At 37.7% G+C, this 14,006-nt stretch overlaps 1 protein-coding gene across 6 annotated transcripts in view; it reads right to left on the bottom strand.

Moving 5' to 3' along the window:
- The window catches only part of EFHC2 (EF-hand domain containing 2), a 328,021-nt gene that overhangs the window by 143,553 nt on the left and 170,462 nt on the right, over nucleotides 1-14,006 (bottom strand). For all 6 annotated transcript variants that reach the window (XR_008426009.1, XR_008426008.1, XM_053917521.1 and 3 more), the window contains 2 exons: nucleotides 3,077-3,274; nucleotides 1,259-1,351 (listed from right to left, as the gene is read on the bottom strand). Coding sequence is in view for 4 of the 6 variants with exons in the window: in XM_053917521.1 (XP_053773496.1) it covers nucleotides 1,259-1,351; nucleotides 3,077-3,274 (291 nt within the window). In the remaining 2 variants the exon portion in view is untranslated. The remainder of the gene's footprint in view (nucleotides 1-1,258; nucleotides 1,352-3,076; nucleotides 3,275-14,006) is intronic.

Raw genomic sequence — 14,006 nt, 5'->3', positions numbered from 1 at the left:
AGGAAACCATCAACAAAATGAAAAAACAACCCATGGAATGGGAGAACATATTTGTCAATATATCTGATAAGGGGCTAATATCCAGAATTTGTACAAAACTCCACTAAAAAACAAAAAACCGAACAATCCAATTAAAAAAATGGGCAAAGAACTGGAATAGACACTTCTCCAAAAAGGTCATACAGATGGCCAATAGGCATATGAAAAGTTGCTCAGTATCACTAATATCAGAGAAATGCAAATTAAAACCACAATGAGATATCATCTCACACCTGTCAGAACGGCTATCATCAATAACTCAACAAACAACAAGTCTTGGCAAGGATGTGGAGAACAGGGAACCCTTTTGTACTGTTGGTGGGAATGCAGATTGGTGCAGTCACTATGCAAAGCACTATGGAGATACCTCAAAAAATGAAAAATGGAACTGTCTTTTGATCCAGCAATCCCACTTCTGGGAATATATCTGAAGGAACTGAAAACACTAACTGGAAAGAACATAAGCACCCCTATGTTCATAGCAGTGTTATTTATAATTGCCAACATATGGAAGCAGCCCAAGTGCCCATCAGCAGATAAATGGAGAAAACAACCATGGGACATTTACATAATGGAATACTGCTCAGCTGTAAAAAAGATGAAAATTTTACCCTTTGTAATAGCATGTATGGACCTGGAGAACATTATGCTAAGTGAAATAAGCCAGTCAGAGAAAGACAAATATATGATTTCACTCATATTGAACAAATAAGCACAACAGAGACAGACTCATGACAGCAGGATGACAGCTATGGGCAGGTGGTTAAGGGGTGGAGGGCTCAAGGAAAAAGGACTCATGGACATGCACAACAGGGTGATGACTGCAGGGGGTGGGTTAAGAGGGATAAATGGTAATGGAAAAAAGTACAATAGGAAAGCAATTATTAAATATTAAAAAAAAAAGAAAAACATGCCCTGAATTTTACATCTCATACCCTCTTAACCAATGAAGCTGTACATTTTCATTCTGCCACACAAACCTGTGTATATGTAAGTATGTCTTAATGGCAAAAAGATAATAATTCATAGTAGGCTCTCTAACATTCAAAATCATAAGTAATTTTTCCTTTTGTAACAGTTAAATGGAGGTATGTCATCAATAATATAATCAAAACAGAGAATAACTCAAAGGTAATTAAAGGTAAATATAAAACCAACAATAGTCCCCTAAACAAAAACATGCAGGACAATTCCTATGAAGGATGCAGGTCTCACTTACTCGCACAATAAAGCTTCTAGAAGATCATTACTCAAAGGTAAGCGGGAGGACTTGCACAGCCTTTTGATGTCTTCTCTGGGTAATACTTTTTTTCTGGATTAAAACAAAATAAATTAGCTTATATATACTTTGGGTCTCTCGAGTAATAGTTGTATGCTATAGGAAAGAAAATATATTGTCTTCTAAAAATGTGCACATGGGAATAACTATGAAAGCCAGTATTGGAATTAATAGTAAGGAAAAGCAGTCACATTGCATTTCATCAGCCTTCTCCATATCAGAAGTCACCAGATTCTGTCCTTTCAGAAGTCTGTACATCAAGATTCGAATTCTTGGTTGGTGATAATAGAGCCTATTAAGGCTGCAGCCATGAGTGTTGCTCTAAGTAACTGATATGCATTCTTCACCACTAGTCAAAAAATGGTTCTGGTGTTTGAAAACATCTCTTAATTTGACAGGCCTCTAGAGCCTCCAACACAAGTATTATATGACTTGAGGGTGTTTTTTCTAGTCTTTTGCTTGGATCCAAACATTACAACCTGGAAGCCCCAGCTGGGGCCTTAACATTCATCTCAATTTTTTCAGATGTTTTCTCCGGAGCAGCCCAACAGTTATTTTCCCCAGCCTGGTGGGGCAAATGCTTATCCATTGTTCTTACTTAGCCAATGTTCTTCCAGGCAACGGGCAAAATTAGAACCAAGAGGAAAGAAAGGCAGCTGCTTTCTTTACAATGAAGTTATACAATTTTTAGAGAAAATTTATGTCTAGAATTGAAACTTGTCAGATCTGGAAAAACCCCAGAAATGTCTGATCAAGAAGCCCCATTATTCCCAAGAAGTGTTCCTTTAGTGAAGGAGAGCCACACTTTTCACTCTTGGGAAGGGGTACCACCAAGGTGGAAGGTAGGGCTAGGATTATGCAAAGGTCAGTCCCCACATCCTCTGTGAGGCTCAAGGAAACATAAATATTCAAGCAAAAATACCATCTTCATAAAAACTCAAATAGGATATAGTATGGATTAGGGGAAAAAATCATGTTCATTCTTAAAATGAACTATAGGACCTTCAGAGATACAGGGTATGCAGCTGTCTACTTTGGTGCAGACTTCAGGTTTGGGGATTGAAGGAAGGGGTCAGGAGGAAGTCAGATGGCAGTGGTGTATAGTAACAAAATTAGAATCTAGAGTTAGAACTAAGAACTTCGAACGCCAGATAAGTACTTCCCCCCACTACTTCAGGTCTGTGGTGAGATGAATGCCAAAATATATTAAGATGGGGCTCAAGTTGTTTATAACAATGACTTAATAGAGCTCAATACAAACATGATAAATGTACTATAAATAGATTATGCTGTATATTATTTTCAAGAAAAAATTTCAAAGAAATTCTAAAGAAAGTTTACTTGCAAGTTCCCTGATTTATATATTACAAAAGTCCTGTTTATAAATCCCAGTTATCACTAAAATTATGTAAGAAGAAGAAATCTCAGAATTAAACCTCCTAACAGCTTGATTTTCTGTATTTCACGGTTTAAAGCTTCAAAAACCAAGTAAAAGAAAATGCAAAGGAGCATCCAATTCTTTAGAAGATACAGGGCCTACCTCTATTCCATCAACAAATAAAGCTCACCACCACTATGACATATTTTTACCTAGTTACTCTCCACAAATGATTTAAGGTGGTTTTGCTAAAACACATCATAGTAGAGTATGATGAGATCTGTCAATTTTCTTCTTGCCCTTTTTGATAAAATATAAATTTCCTCATTACTCGGGATCACAGAAACTTAAATTATTTACTAGAATCAATAAAAGCTTACTGTTCTCGATCTTCATATACACAGCAAGAAATGAGCCTATCAAAATTCTCAAACAGAGTTCTCTTGAACTCTTCATGGGCCATTGCAATTAAGATATTGACATCTGCACATGGTTCCTCAGGTACTCCATAGTGACGTACAATAGTTATAAGTTCTTGGTCTGTGAGTTTCCCAGCAGTTATATTCATCAGTATTTCTCTGTAAAGAAAATGCAAAAACACTCATGAAATTATATCTGAGAATATTTTCCTTCTCTTTCTATAAAAAATTCCGCAAATACCATTTTACAGAACTTTTACCAACTGCAAAGAGGACAGGTGATTATTTTTCTTTAATTTAATTTCTCTACTTATGAGCAGCAGGAAGACCCCAGTGCTAAAACAGAAAACCATAACTACTATAATTTAATAAAATGGCATTTTACCCAGAGTCAAACTTCTACCAGATAATAGCCTGCATCCAGGAAGTAAATTTTTAAAGTTCTTGACTGGTAAAACAAACAAACAAACAGAACAAAAAAACCTATCACTAAATACATGATTTCATTCAATGCCTATTAATCTTACTTTACATAAAATAGTAACAGACTTGGGTTATTTCTCCCAGGATATAAAATTTATAAATCATTAAATAAGAAAGGTGTTTTGGAGATGGAGAAAGCAATTATGCACATTTCTGTAGTAAAAAGTAAAAACTGACATACCCTGTCAGTGAGGAAAAAAGTGAAAGAAAAAATTTAAAAGTGAAGAGCTGTGTAAGGGTATAGTATCTGACTCTTTTAGAAGACAAATGGCTTTGAGATTATTTGGCAGAGCTAAAAAAAAATGACAACAACATGTTAATAATGCAGATTCAAAGCCTAACAAATTGGCTGAATTGTTTCTTCTCCATATGAAAGCTGTAAACCATGTAACATGCATTAGAAAGAAGTACATCAAAACAGTTAAAATGCAAACTGTTATAGTGGTTAAATGAATAAACTTCCATCCTCTAGAAAATTTGCTTACCAGAAATAATTCAGTTTCCAAGAATACCAAATAAATGAAGGAATACAAGATTTTATGTACTCTTTTGCTGTACACTGGTCTTTCAGAATAATGGCTTTTAGTACTTTTATTTTTTTTTTTTTGTCATTTTCACTATCATTTAAAAATTCTAAATTCTCCTAGTTAAGAACTTCCTCAGAGAGCCCTGCTGGTGTGGCTCAGTTGGTTGGAGCGTCATCTCGTGACCAAAAGGTTGTGGGTTCAATTGTTGATCAGGGCACATACCTAGGTTGTGAGTGTGATCCCTGATCCTGGTCTAGGCACATATGACCCCCAGGCCAGGCATGTATGGGAGGCAACCAACTGATGCTTCTCTCTTGCATTGATGTTTCTCTCCCCCCTTCCTCTCTCCCTTCCTCTCTCTCTAAAAGCAATTGACAAAAATGCCCTTGGGTAAGGATTTTATCATTTTTTAATAAACTATTTTCAAAGTTTTTAACCTCAGAATATAAAAACTTATGGTCTTTTTTTTAATTTTTTAAAATTTTTATTCAGTTACAATTGTCTGCATTTTCTCCCCTTCCCTCCACCCCACCCCAGCCAGTCCTACCTCCCTCCCCCACCTCTACACTCTCCCTTGATTTTGTCCTTGTGTCCTTTATAGTAGCTCCTGTAGACCCCTCTCCCCACTCCCCTCTGGCTATTGTTACATTGTTCTTAATTTCAATGTCTCTGGTTATATTTTGTTTGCATTGTGCTAAGTGAAATAAGCCAGGCGGTAAGGGACAAATACCATATGATCTCACCTTTAACTGGGTAAGGATTTAAAAAAAAATAAAAAGAATTTCCTCATAGTGTAGGAAGGCCCACAGGTACAATATTCACCTGTCTGAAGGGACTGCATTTCACCTACATCCACTTCTCAGGGTTTCTGAGGTTTCCCTTGTGTTTTGCTTTGATTTTTTTCAATGGGAAATGAAAGCCGAATGCAACCAAGAAGACCCCACAACTGCAGCAAGTCAGTTTGGGTCAACCAATCAGCAATACTGACTGGGGGCTCACTGCATGGAAAATCCTGTCAAGCCACTTTGGCATCTGAAATTTTCGGAGTTTATAAACTATTTGGGCTTCCCAAGCATACAGATCAACTCTCAAAACCACAAACTGGAAGGACCACTTGAACAATTGAGTAACAGAGAGAAATCTTGCCATTCATTGAGTACTAGCTATGTGCCAGGAGGTCCTTCTGGCATGGATCATTTCAACTTGTCTAGAAGGTAGGTACTACTGTTATCCCCATTTTACAGATGAGAACACTGAGGCACAGAAATGTTAAGTAATATGCCCAATGTCACAAAAGCCAGAATGGGTACCCTTGCATTCTGGCTCCAAAGCCCATGCTCCTGCATACTATCCTGTCCCCCTTTTCTTGGGACACAGAAGACAGAGTCACCCAATGCAGTAGGACTCAGTCAGGAAGTTTCCTAAATGCAGTGGGTTTTGAGCTAATTTTTTACAGACTTGTATTGCCTTTACCATGCACTGACCACTATCATTGACAAAAGAAAATAATTTCAGAAATTCTGAGTCATCAACCATCTCTGACTGAGGTTTAAGAGACCAGGAAGGAACCACTCCTAGGAAAGCCCCCAGATCATTTATTTTTTTAAATATATTTTGATTGTGCTATTACAGTTTTCCAACTTTTCCCCCTTTGACCCCCTCCACCCAGCAACCCCACTCCCTCAGGCAATCCCCCCTTAGTTCATGTCCATGGGTCATGCATATAAGTTTCTTGGCTACTCCACTTCCTATACTGTTCTTAATTTCCTCCTATTTTGTCCCTATCAATTTGTACTTCTTAATCCCTGCATCTTTTCCCCCTCTATCCCCCTTCCCCCTCCCAAATTGTAACCATCCAAATTATCTCCATATCAATCATTCTGTTTCTGTTCCTCTTGTTTGCTTAGTTTTTTAGATTCAATTGTTGATAGATATATATGTATTGCCATTTTATTTATAGTTTTCATCTTTTCTTAAATAAGTCCCTTTAACATTTCATATAATAATGGTTTGGTGATGATGAATGCCTTTAGTTTTTTCTTCTATGGGAAGCTCTTTGCCTTCAATTCTAAATGATAGCGTTGCTGGGTAGAGCAATCTTGATGGTAGGTTCCTGCTTTTTGTGAATTTGAATTATTTCTTGCCCATCCCTTCTAGCCTGCAAAGTGTCTTTTGAGAAATCAGCTGACAGTCTCATGGGACCTCCTTTGTAGGTAACTATCTGCTTTTCTCTTGCTGCTTTTTAAGATGCTCTCTTTATATTTAACCTTTGGCATTTTAATTATGAAGTGTCTTGATGTGGTCCTCTTTGGGTCCTTCTTACTTGGGACTATGTGCTTCCTGGTCCTGTATATCTATTTCCTTTACCAAATTAGGGAAGTCTTCTTTCATTATTTTTTCAAATAAGTTTTCAACTTCTTGCTCTTCCTCTTCTGCTTCTGGCACCCCTATGATTTGAATGTTGATACATTTGAAGATGTCCCAGAGGTTCCTTAGCCTAACTTCATTTTTTTTTTAATTCTTTTTTCTTCTTGCTGTTCTGATTGAATGCTTTTTTTCTTCCTTATGTTCCAAATTGTTGATTTGATTCTTGGCTTCATCCCCTCCACTGTTGGTTCCCTGTAGATTATTCTTTATTTGACTTAATGTAATCTTCATTTCTGCCCTGGTCTTTTTATGCTGTTGAAGTACCTAATGTGTTCCTTAAGCATCCTAATAGCCAGTGTTTCGAACTGTGCGTCTGATAGGTTGCTTATCTCCATTTCATTTAGTAATGAACTAGAGAAATGATCCCTGAAAGTACAGTCTTCATTTCATTTCATTTTTTTTTGAAGTTTTGTTCTATTCTTTTATTTGGGTCATATTTTTTTATCTCCTTATTTTGGCAGCCTCCCTGTGTTTATTTCTCTGTATTAGATAGAGCTGTTTTGACTACCTGTCTTAGTAATGTGGCCTCTTCTAGAAAAGTGCACCTTTAAGTTGTATGGGGCAGAGCCTTAGATAATTGCCAGGGTGGGGCAACCCATGTTACTACTCTGTGACTCTGTGGGGAGAGCTTTCAGAGAGGGGAGAATGTTGTTGCCTGACCTATGGAGTTTTATCCAGGAAGAAGCTGTCTCCTGGCACTCACCTTGATGCTAAACACTTCACTTTCTCCCCATATGCTACTGGTGCCCTTTCAGCTGTTGCCCTGGTGCTGAATCCTTGAGGGGTGAGTCTGTGTAAATCCTAAGTCCATTGCAGGACCTTTAAGAGGAGTCTCCTGAGAATCCTGCAGTTTCATCCGCCACCCCAACCTCCACTGGTTTTTATAGCCAGAAGTTATAGGGACCTATATTCCTGGTGCTGGAACCCTGGGCTGGGTGGTCTGGTCTGGGGCTGGGATCCCTCATTCCCAAGGTATCCCTCCTGATTTTTACCCGCACACATGGATGTGGGACCTCCCATTCTGTCTCTCCATGGCTCTCCACTTCTCTGTGTGTCTCTGCCCCTCCTACTCATCTGGATGAATGTGGCTTCTTTAAATCCTACGTTGTCAGACTTCCTTACAGCTTGATTTTCTGACAATTCTGGGTGATATTTGTTTTGTAGTCTAGTTGTAATTCTTCCTGTAGTTGGGCAAGGAGGTGAGGTGTTTTAACCTATGCCTCCATCTTGACTGGAAGTCTCCCCAGGCTCATTTAGAACATTGGTCATGGAATAATCAGTCATGACACATACACAAAATGGAACACAATGCAACCATGAAAAGTGTGGTATTCACTGGTATAAAGATGTCCATGTCATGTTGATAAATGTAGTGTGATCCAAGTGAAACTGAAGATAGTGTGGTATATCTATATCTATCTATATCTATATATATATTCAAAGAAAAAAAGACTTGAAGGATACATGCCAAAACATCTACAGCATATCCCTGATTGATGATAGACAGATACACAGATATATAGATATCGATAGATGAATATAGTCTGCTTTTTCTGAATTTTTATAATAATCAAATATTACTTTCATCAATAGAGAAAAAAAACACTTGAAAGCTTTTTCCTTTTGAGGGTAGAAAATGGTGTGAAGAAGAAGTGGCACACACCCAAGGACCAGGGAAAAGAATGTGTGTGGCAACAACTAAAACTTTCCATGCACCTTTAACTAAGTTTATTCTAGAACTACCAGGTCATAAAAGGTTATTTTTCTTTTCATTGGATAAACTGAAATTATCCTGGCCTCACTGCAGTTAAAATTTATATCTGCTGGGTTTCTGTACGCTTGGGTTTTAAAGAGCTCAGGATTGCATGGCTTTCCATGACTTTATGTGAGAGTTACAAACAAGCTGCCCCAGACTTAAAAGTGGCCTTAGTTGTGCAGGACAACGGGAGCCTCAGAGCCACTGCCTCATGTGGCAGCTGCACTCAAGCAAGGCATGTCCCTGTACCAGCAATTCCAACCAGCAAGTATAAGCCTCATTTTATAGAACTCAGGAGGCTGCCACCACTTTCCCCCAAGTTTGCCACATGACCCTTCTTTAGGACTCACCCCACCTTGTTAATCTTTCATGGGCTTCACCATGAAATAGGAATCTTTTCAAAAGGAGCACACTCCATTTTTTTATTGTAGGTAAATATATATAACATAAAATTTTCCATTAGTGACATTTAATAAATTCACAATGTTGCATGATCACCACCTTTATCTAGTTCCAAAACATTTCACCACCCTAGAGAAGCAGTCACTCCATTTTCCTCCTCCCTGCTAGCCTTCTGCCCACCTGACAACCACTAATCTGCTTTCTATCTCTGTGGATTTGCCAATTCTGGGTATTTCATATAAATGGAATCATACAATATGGCCTTTTCTGTCTGGCTTCTCTTGCTTAGCATAATGTTTTGATGTTCATCCATGTTGTAGCATGTATCAGTACTTTATTCTTTTTTATGGCTGAATAATATTCTCTTGTATGAACATACCACATTTTGCTTATCCATTCATGCCTTGATGGACATATGTGTGGTTTCCACATTTTTGGCTATTGTGAATAGTGCTGCTCTGAACATTCATGTACAAGTTTTTGCTTGAATACCTGTTTTCAATTCTTTGGGTATATATACCCAGGAGTGTAATTACTGGGGAAAAATAGTAATTCTATGTTTAACCTATTGAAGACCCACCAACTTGTTTTCTGCATACTCCATTTTTACTTAGCAACAGCCACAAAAAACAAAATCAACTTCTATCAAATAGCCCTTCCTCATTTAAATCTTCAGAGCGAACCTGAAATAAGGTCTGAAAGTAAAGTCTGGCCTTGATAATTCCTGCCCTATCATTCAAGGGAAATAAAAATGCATTTTAAAAAAAACAGCTGTAATTGTATTGATCTGGTGTTCTATGATTACTATTGTTAATCTTAAAGATTTAAATGGCAAGTCCCCTTTGTCTTTACCCAACATTGCACTACATTCCTGACACTAATATTTTATACAGATCATCACAATATTTTTCAGTTAATCTTATAAGGGATACTGCCATGATTGTCTCTGTTTTTGTAATTAAAGTCATAAGACTTCACAAAACAATGCCAAACTGCTCTAGGATATTGAGGTAACTGTGCAGAATTTTGAAACATGAAATGCACCACAGTTTTACAAGACATAATTCCATTAAGTCACCCAGTCATGTAATGGTGAAATGAAACTTCATTTTAAAGTTTGAAATATCAGGGTATTTTCTTACATATTGAATTTCTAAAGTCTAACCAATGTCTTTCAAACAAACTAAACAAATAGTTCCAATGTAAGCAAGATCTCAAGAGTGTAAACGTGTAAGGCTCTAAGGCTAAGAAGAAAATCTAGCTCAGTCTAAATTAAACCAAGTCACAATTTTGATGACAATTAGGTAGTATCCTTTATCATTTCCTTCAATTTGAAATTCATCAAATAAAATGTGTTTCATGTCCTTTAATCAGAAGCCTGGGGACACATGCTCACATTCTACACTCCCTCAGGCTTTCTCTTACACTTGTTGTCCTAAGCTGCCCATACACAGCAGGAAACCCTACCTTCCCATCACTTATATCCCAGCCTGGCACACTGTTGGCCTAGTGTGCTGCAACACAGCAGACGGTGGTAGAGGCAGCTGGTAGAATATGTGTACGAAGAAGAAGAAATGGAAAGATACATCAAAGTGGGGCCACTACAAATGTCTGACCAAACAGATTTTGCTACCAGCCTAACTGTAGTTCAAAACCATCTATTAAGTTTTTCAATCTCATTGGAAAAAAGAAAAAGAAAAAGAAATCTTACTGGAGAAAAGCCCATATGGCCACTTAGGCTGGATACTCTCATCTCCAGAGAGTACATTTATAGACTTACGGTATAAATGGTATCCTCTGGAGTTGTGTGACATGGTGGCCTCACCAAAGAAGTCAAGAAATTCCAGAGAAAAGGGAAAAAAGAGATCAATGCAGACTATAAGAAAATCTACTCCAGCCTGTGTTACAAACCTGTTTGCAACTGAGGGGTGGTGTAGTTTAGTGGGGCAAGTGTGAACTTTCAAATTACACAGCTCCAGATTAAAATCTCAGCCATACTAATTCTCTAATAAATGGGAACTCTGGTAAATTACTTAACTTCTTTGAGCCACTGTTCCTCATCTGTGATATTGGACAAGACCATCTGCTTCACAGAAATCTATTTTACCACATGAGCCAAGATGATCCTGTTAAAATGTGAGTCAGATCATATCATGTCTCCACTCAAAACCCTCTGAGGGCTCGCCATCTTTCTCAAAGTCTCGTGATGGCCTCATGAAGTCACATGATGGCATACCAGACCTGACATGATATATCCTCTCTTCCACTATCTCTTGGACCTTGTCCTCTCTCTTTCCCTCTGCATCCACCATACTGCACTCCTTGCTCTTCCTCAAACAAACCACGCATGCTCCAACTTCAGGGGCTTTGCACTCAGGAATGCTCTTTCCCAAGATGAGTCACATGGTCTGGTTCTTCACCTCCTGCAGGGCATCTTTTTCATTTGCTCAAGTGTCATCTTCCTCTTGAGGCCTACTCTAACCATCATTTTAAAAAGTGTGGCCCCCTTTCCCCTAAAAGTCTGTCATTCCCCAGCCCTCTTCCCTGTTTTCTTTTCTTCCCTGCTTTCTCCAGCCTAGTAGTATATCATTTACTTTCGCATTTTGTATATCATCTGTATTCCTCCCCCCACAAATTGGACCTTAGTTCCACAAACGACAAGGCTATTGATCTATTTTGTTCACTGCTGAATCCCCAATACCTTAAATAGCCCCTGGCACATAGTAAGCACTCCATAATAAATTGTTTTCTGGATATATAAAAATTGAAGATTAAGTTAGCAGGGTTTAAAAGCATTTAGCACAGCACCTAGACTAAATAAATGATAGCAGTTTTTATTACTCTCATGATTCCACAGTGGAGATAGTTTGAAGTTGTATTCACTAGAAGCTACTTCTCTTAAGCAAGTTTATTTTGAAAATATACGAGATACTTTTGATGACTAAAATCATAGAATTTATCTGTAGAGTGAAAAAGGAAAATGGTATACTTGTTTTAAATAGTCATGTTCAGGATTAAGTCTGAAGCAAAAAAAGTCATAGAGTCCAGACGTGCCTTCCTTTATATAATGGATAATATTTGATGCAATATATATTTTAATGCAATGAGATACCACTTCACACCAATCAGAATGGCCATCACTAACAAATCAACAAAGAACAACTGCTAGCGAGGATGTGGAAAAAAGGGAACCCTAGTACACTGTTGATGGGAATGTAGATTGGTGCAGCCACTGTGGAAAACACTATGGAATTTCCTCAGAAAATGAAAAATGGAACTGCCTTTTGACCCAGCAATTCCACTGCTGGGATTATATCCTAAGAACCTGGAAACACCAATTCAAAAGAACCTATGCACCCCAATGTTCATAGCAGCACAATTTACAATAGCCAAGTGTTGATCAGTAAATGAGTGGAGCACAAAACTCTGCTCATCAGCAAATGACTGGAGCAAAAAACTATGGTACATTTACACAATGGAATGCTACACAGTAGAAAGAAAGGAGTTCCTATCCTTCACAACAGCATGGATGGATCTGCAGAGCATTATGCTAAGTGAAATAAGCCAGGCAGTGAAAGACAAATACCATATGATCTCACCTATAAGTGGAACCTTATCAATACAACAAACACTCAAGCAAAATATAACCAGAGACATTGAAATTAAGAACAAACTGACAGTAACCAGAAGGGTGGAGGAGGGGCATAACAAGGGGAAAAATGGGAAGGGTAGTCAAGGAACATGTATAACGGACACATGGACAAAGCCAAAGGGGGGGTAGGATCGAGGGTGGTAGGTGGGTATGGGTGGGGCGGGGGAGAGTAGTGGGGGGAAAATGGAGGCAACTATACTTGAACAACAATAAAAAATAATCGAAGACTTAAACCTAAGAACTAAAAGATACTGTATCTTCATTTTGATCATTTTTAATTGGCAACGGCACCTAAGACCTTAGCTTTAAATTCCTCCAATTTCTGTCAAGTTCTTTTTTTTTTATTGTTATTCAATTACAGTTGTATGCCTTTTCTCCCCATCCCTCCACTCTACCCCAGCTGAACCCACCTCCCTCCCTTGCTTCCATCCTCCCCCTTGGTTTTGTCCATTTGTCCTTTATAGTAGTTCCTGTAATCCAAGTTCTTAATGACAAGAAAGCACACTGAAACCTGAAATAAGTTCTTTTGAAACTAAAGAATCTTTTGGCAGTTATGAATAATTGCTGCCAAATTCATCTGCTTTGTGAATTGACTTTTTGATATATTTTTCTCAAATAAGTACATCTGCACTGAAAATCATTGACCCTGTTTTTTTATTCCAAATAAATGTAAGCAGCTTCTAGATTTCTCTGCTACTGCCCTAACCTTCATTTCACATCAAATGCTATGGCTTTTCCTGTTTTGACATGTAGTGGAATGTACATGGTAATTTTTATTTATTTAGTTTGAAATCCGGTATGTCTTGGTGTACTCGAATTTGGGGCTATTTAAGTGTAGCCAAACAAAATGAAATTTTTCTCATGCAGTTAAGAGCAATTGCTGTATGTTATTATCAATTTTCTTTGTAGAGAAACCCTTTAAAACACTCATCTATAATTCTTCTACAATTTGGTACAATAAGCACTTAAACAAGCTAAGACAACAATGTGTTTTGTTTTTAATCATGTCGAGATTTTTGCTAACAGCAAATGATGGTGCTTAACTTGCAATGTGGGCAGAAAGGAATGAATATTCATTACATTTACAAGCAAGGTTATTCATTTTCTACCACTTTCCTTTTCATTAACACCTATCCTGTGTTCAAAAATTATTTGTCTCCAAGAAAACTTAAGTTGTTTGGCTTTCTGTTTTTAACTCTTTCTCACTGGTTGCCAGATGTTTTAGAGGCCATGCTGAGCCCTGCTACAGGGGAGGCTGGGGGTGTGCCTTAAATGGAGGGGAGCTCCATATAAGCTCATAGGCATTTACTGATCATAAAATAGCCCTAACACAAGACTAGGCCTGTGTCCTCTGGGTGCTCATAATCAACTTAGCAAACTCAACACTTATTCATATCAAAACATATCAAAAATATATACTCAGATTCTTTCTGAATACTTTAAAATATAAAATTGATTGGCCTTACTCCGTTACTAAAGGAACACATTTCTAATTATACAGAATTAATATATAAAAGAAAAAAAATCATACACACTCCCACCAAGCAAATACAACCAAGTAAACATTCTGGTATACTTATTTGCAGTCTCTTTTCTATGTGTGAGTATTTAATTGCTTTTTTCCTTAATAGTTGTAAATGTATT

Source organism: Desmodus rotundus, chromosome X, assembly GCF_022682495.2.
Source record: "Desmodus rotundus isolate HL8 chromosome X, HLdesRot8A.1, whole genome shotgun sequence".
Classification (NCBI taxonomy): Eukaryota; Metazoa; Chordata; class Mammalia; order Chiroptera; family Phyllostomidae; genus Desmodus; species Desmodus rotundus.
This window is presented reverse-complemented; position numbering and strand designations above follow the sequence as displayed.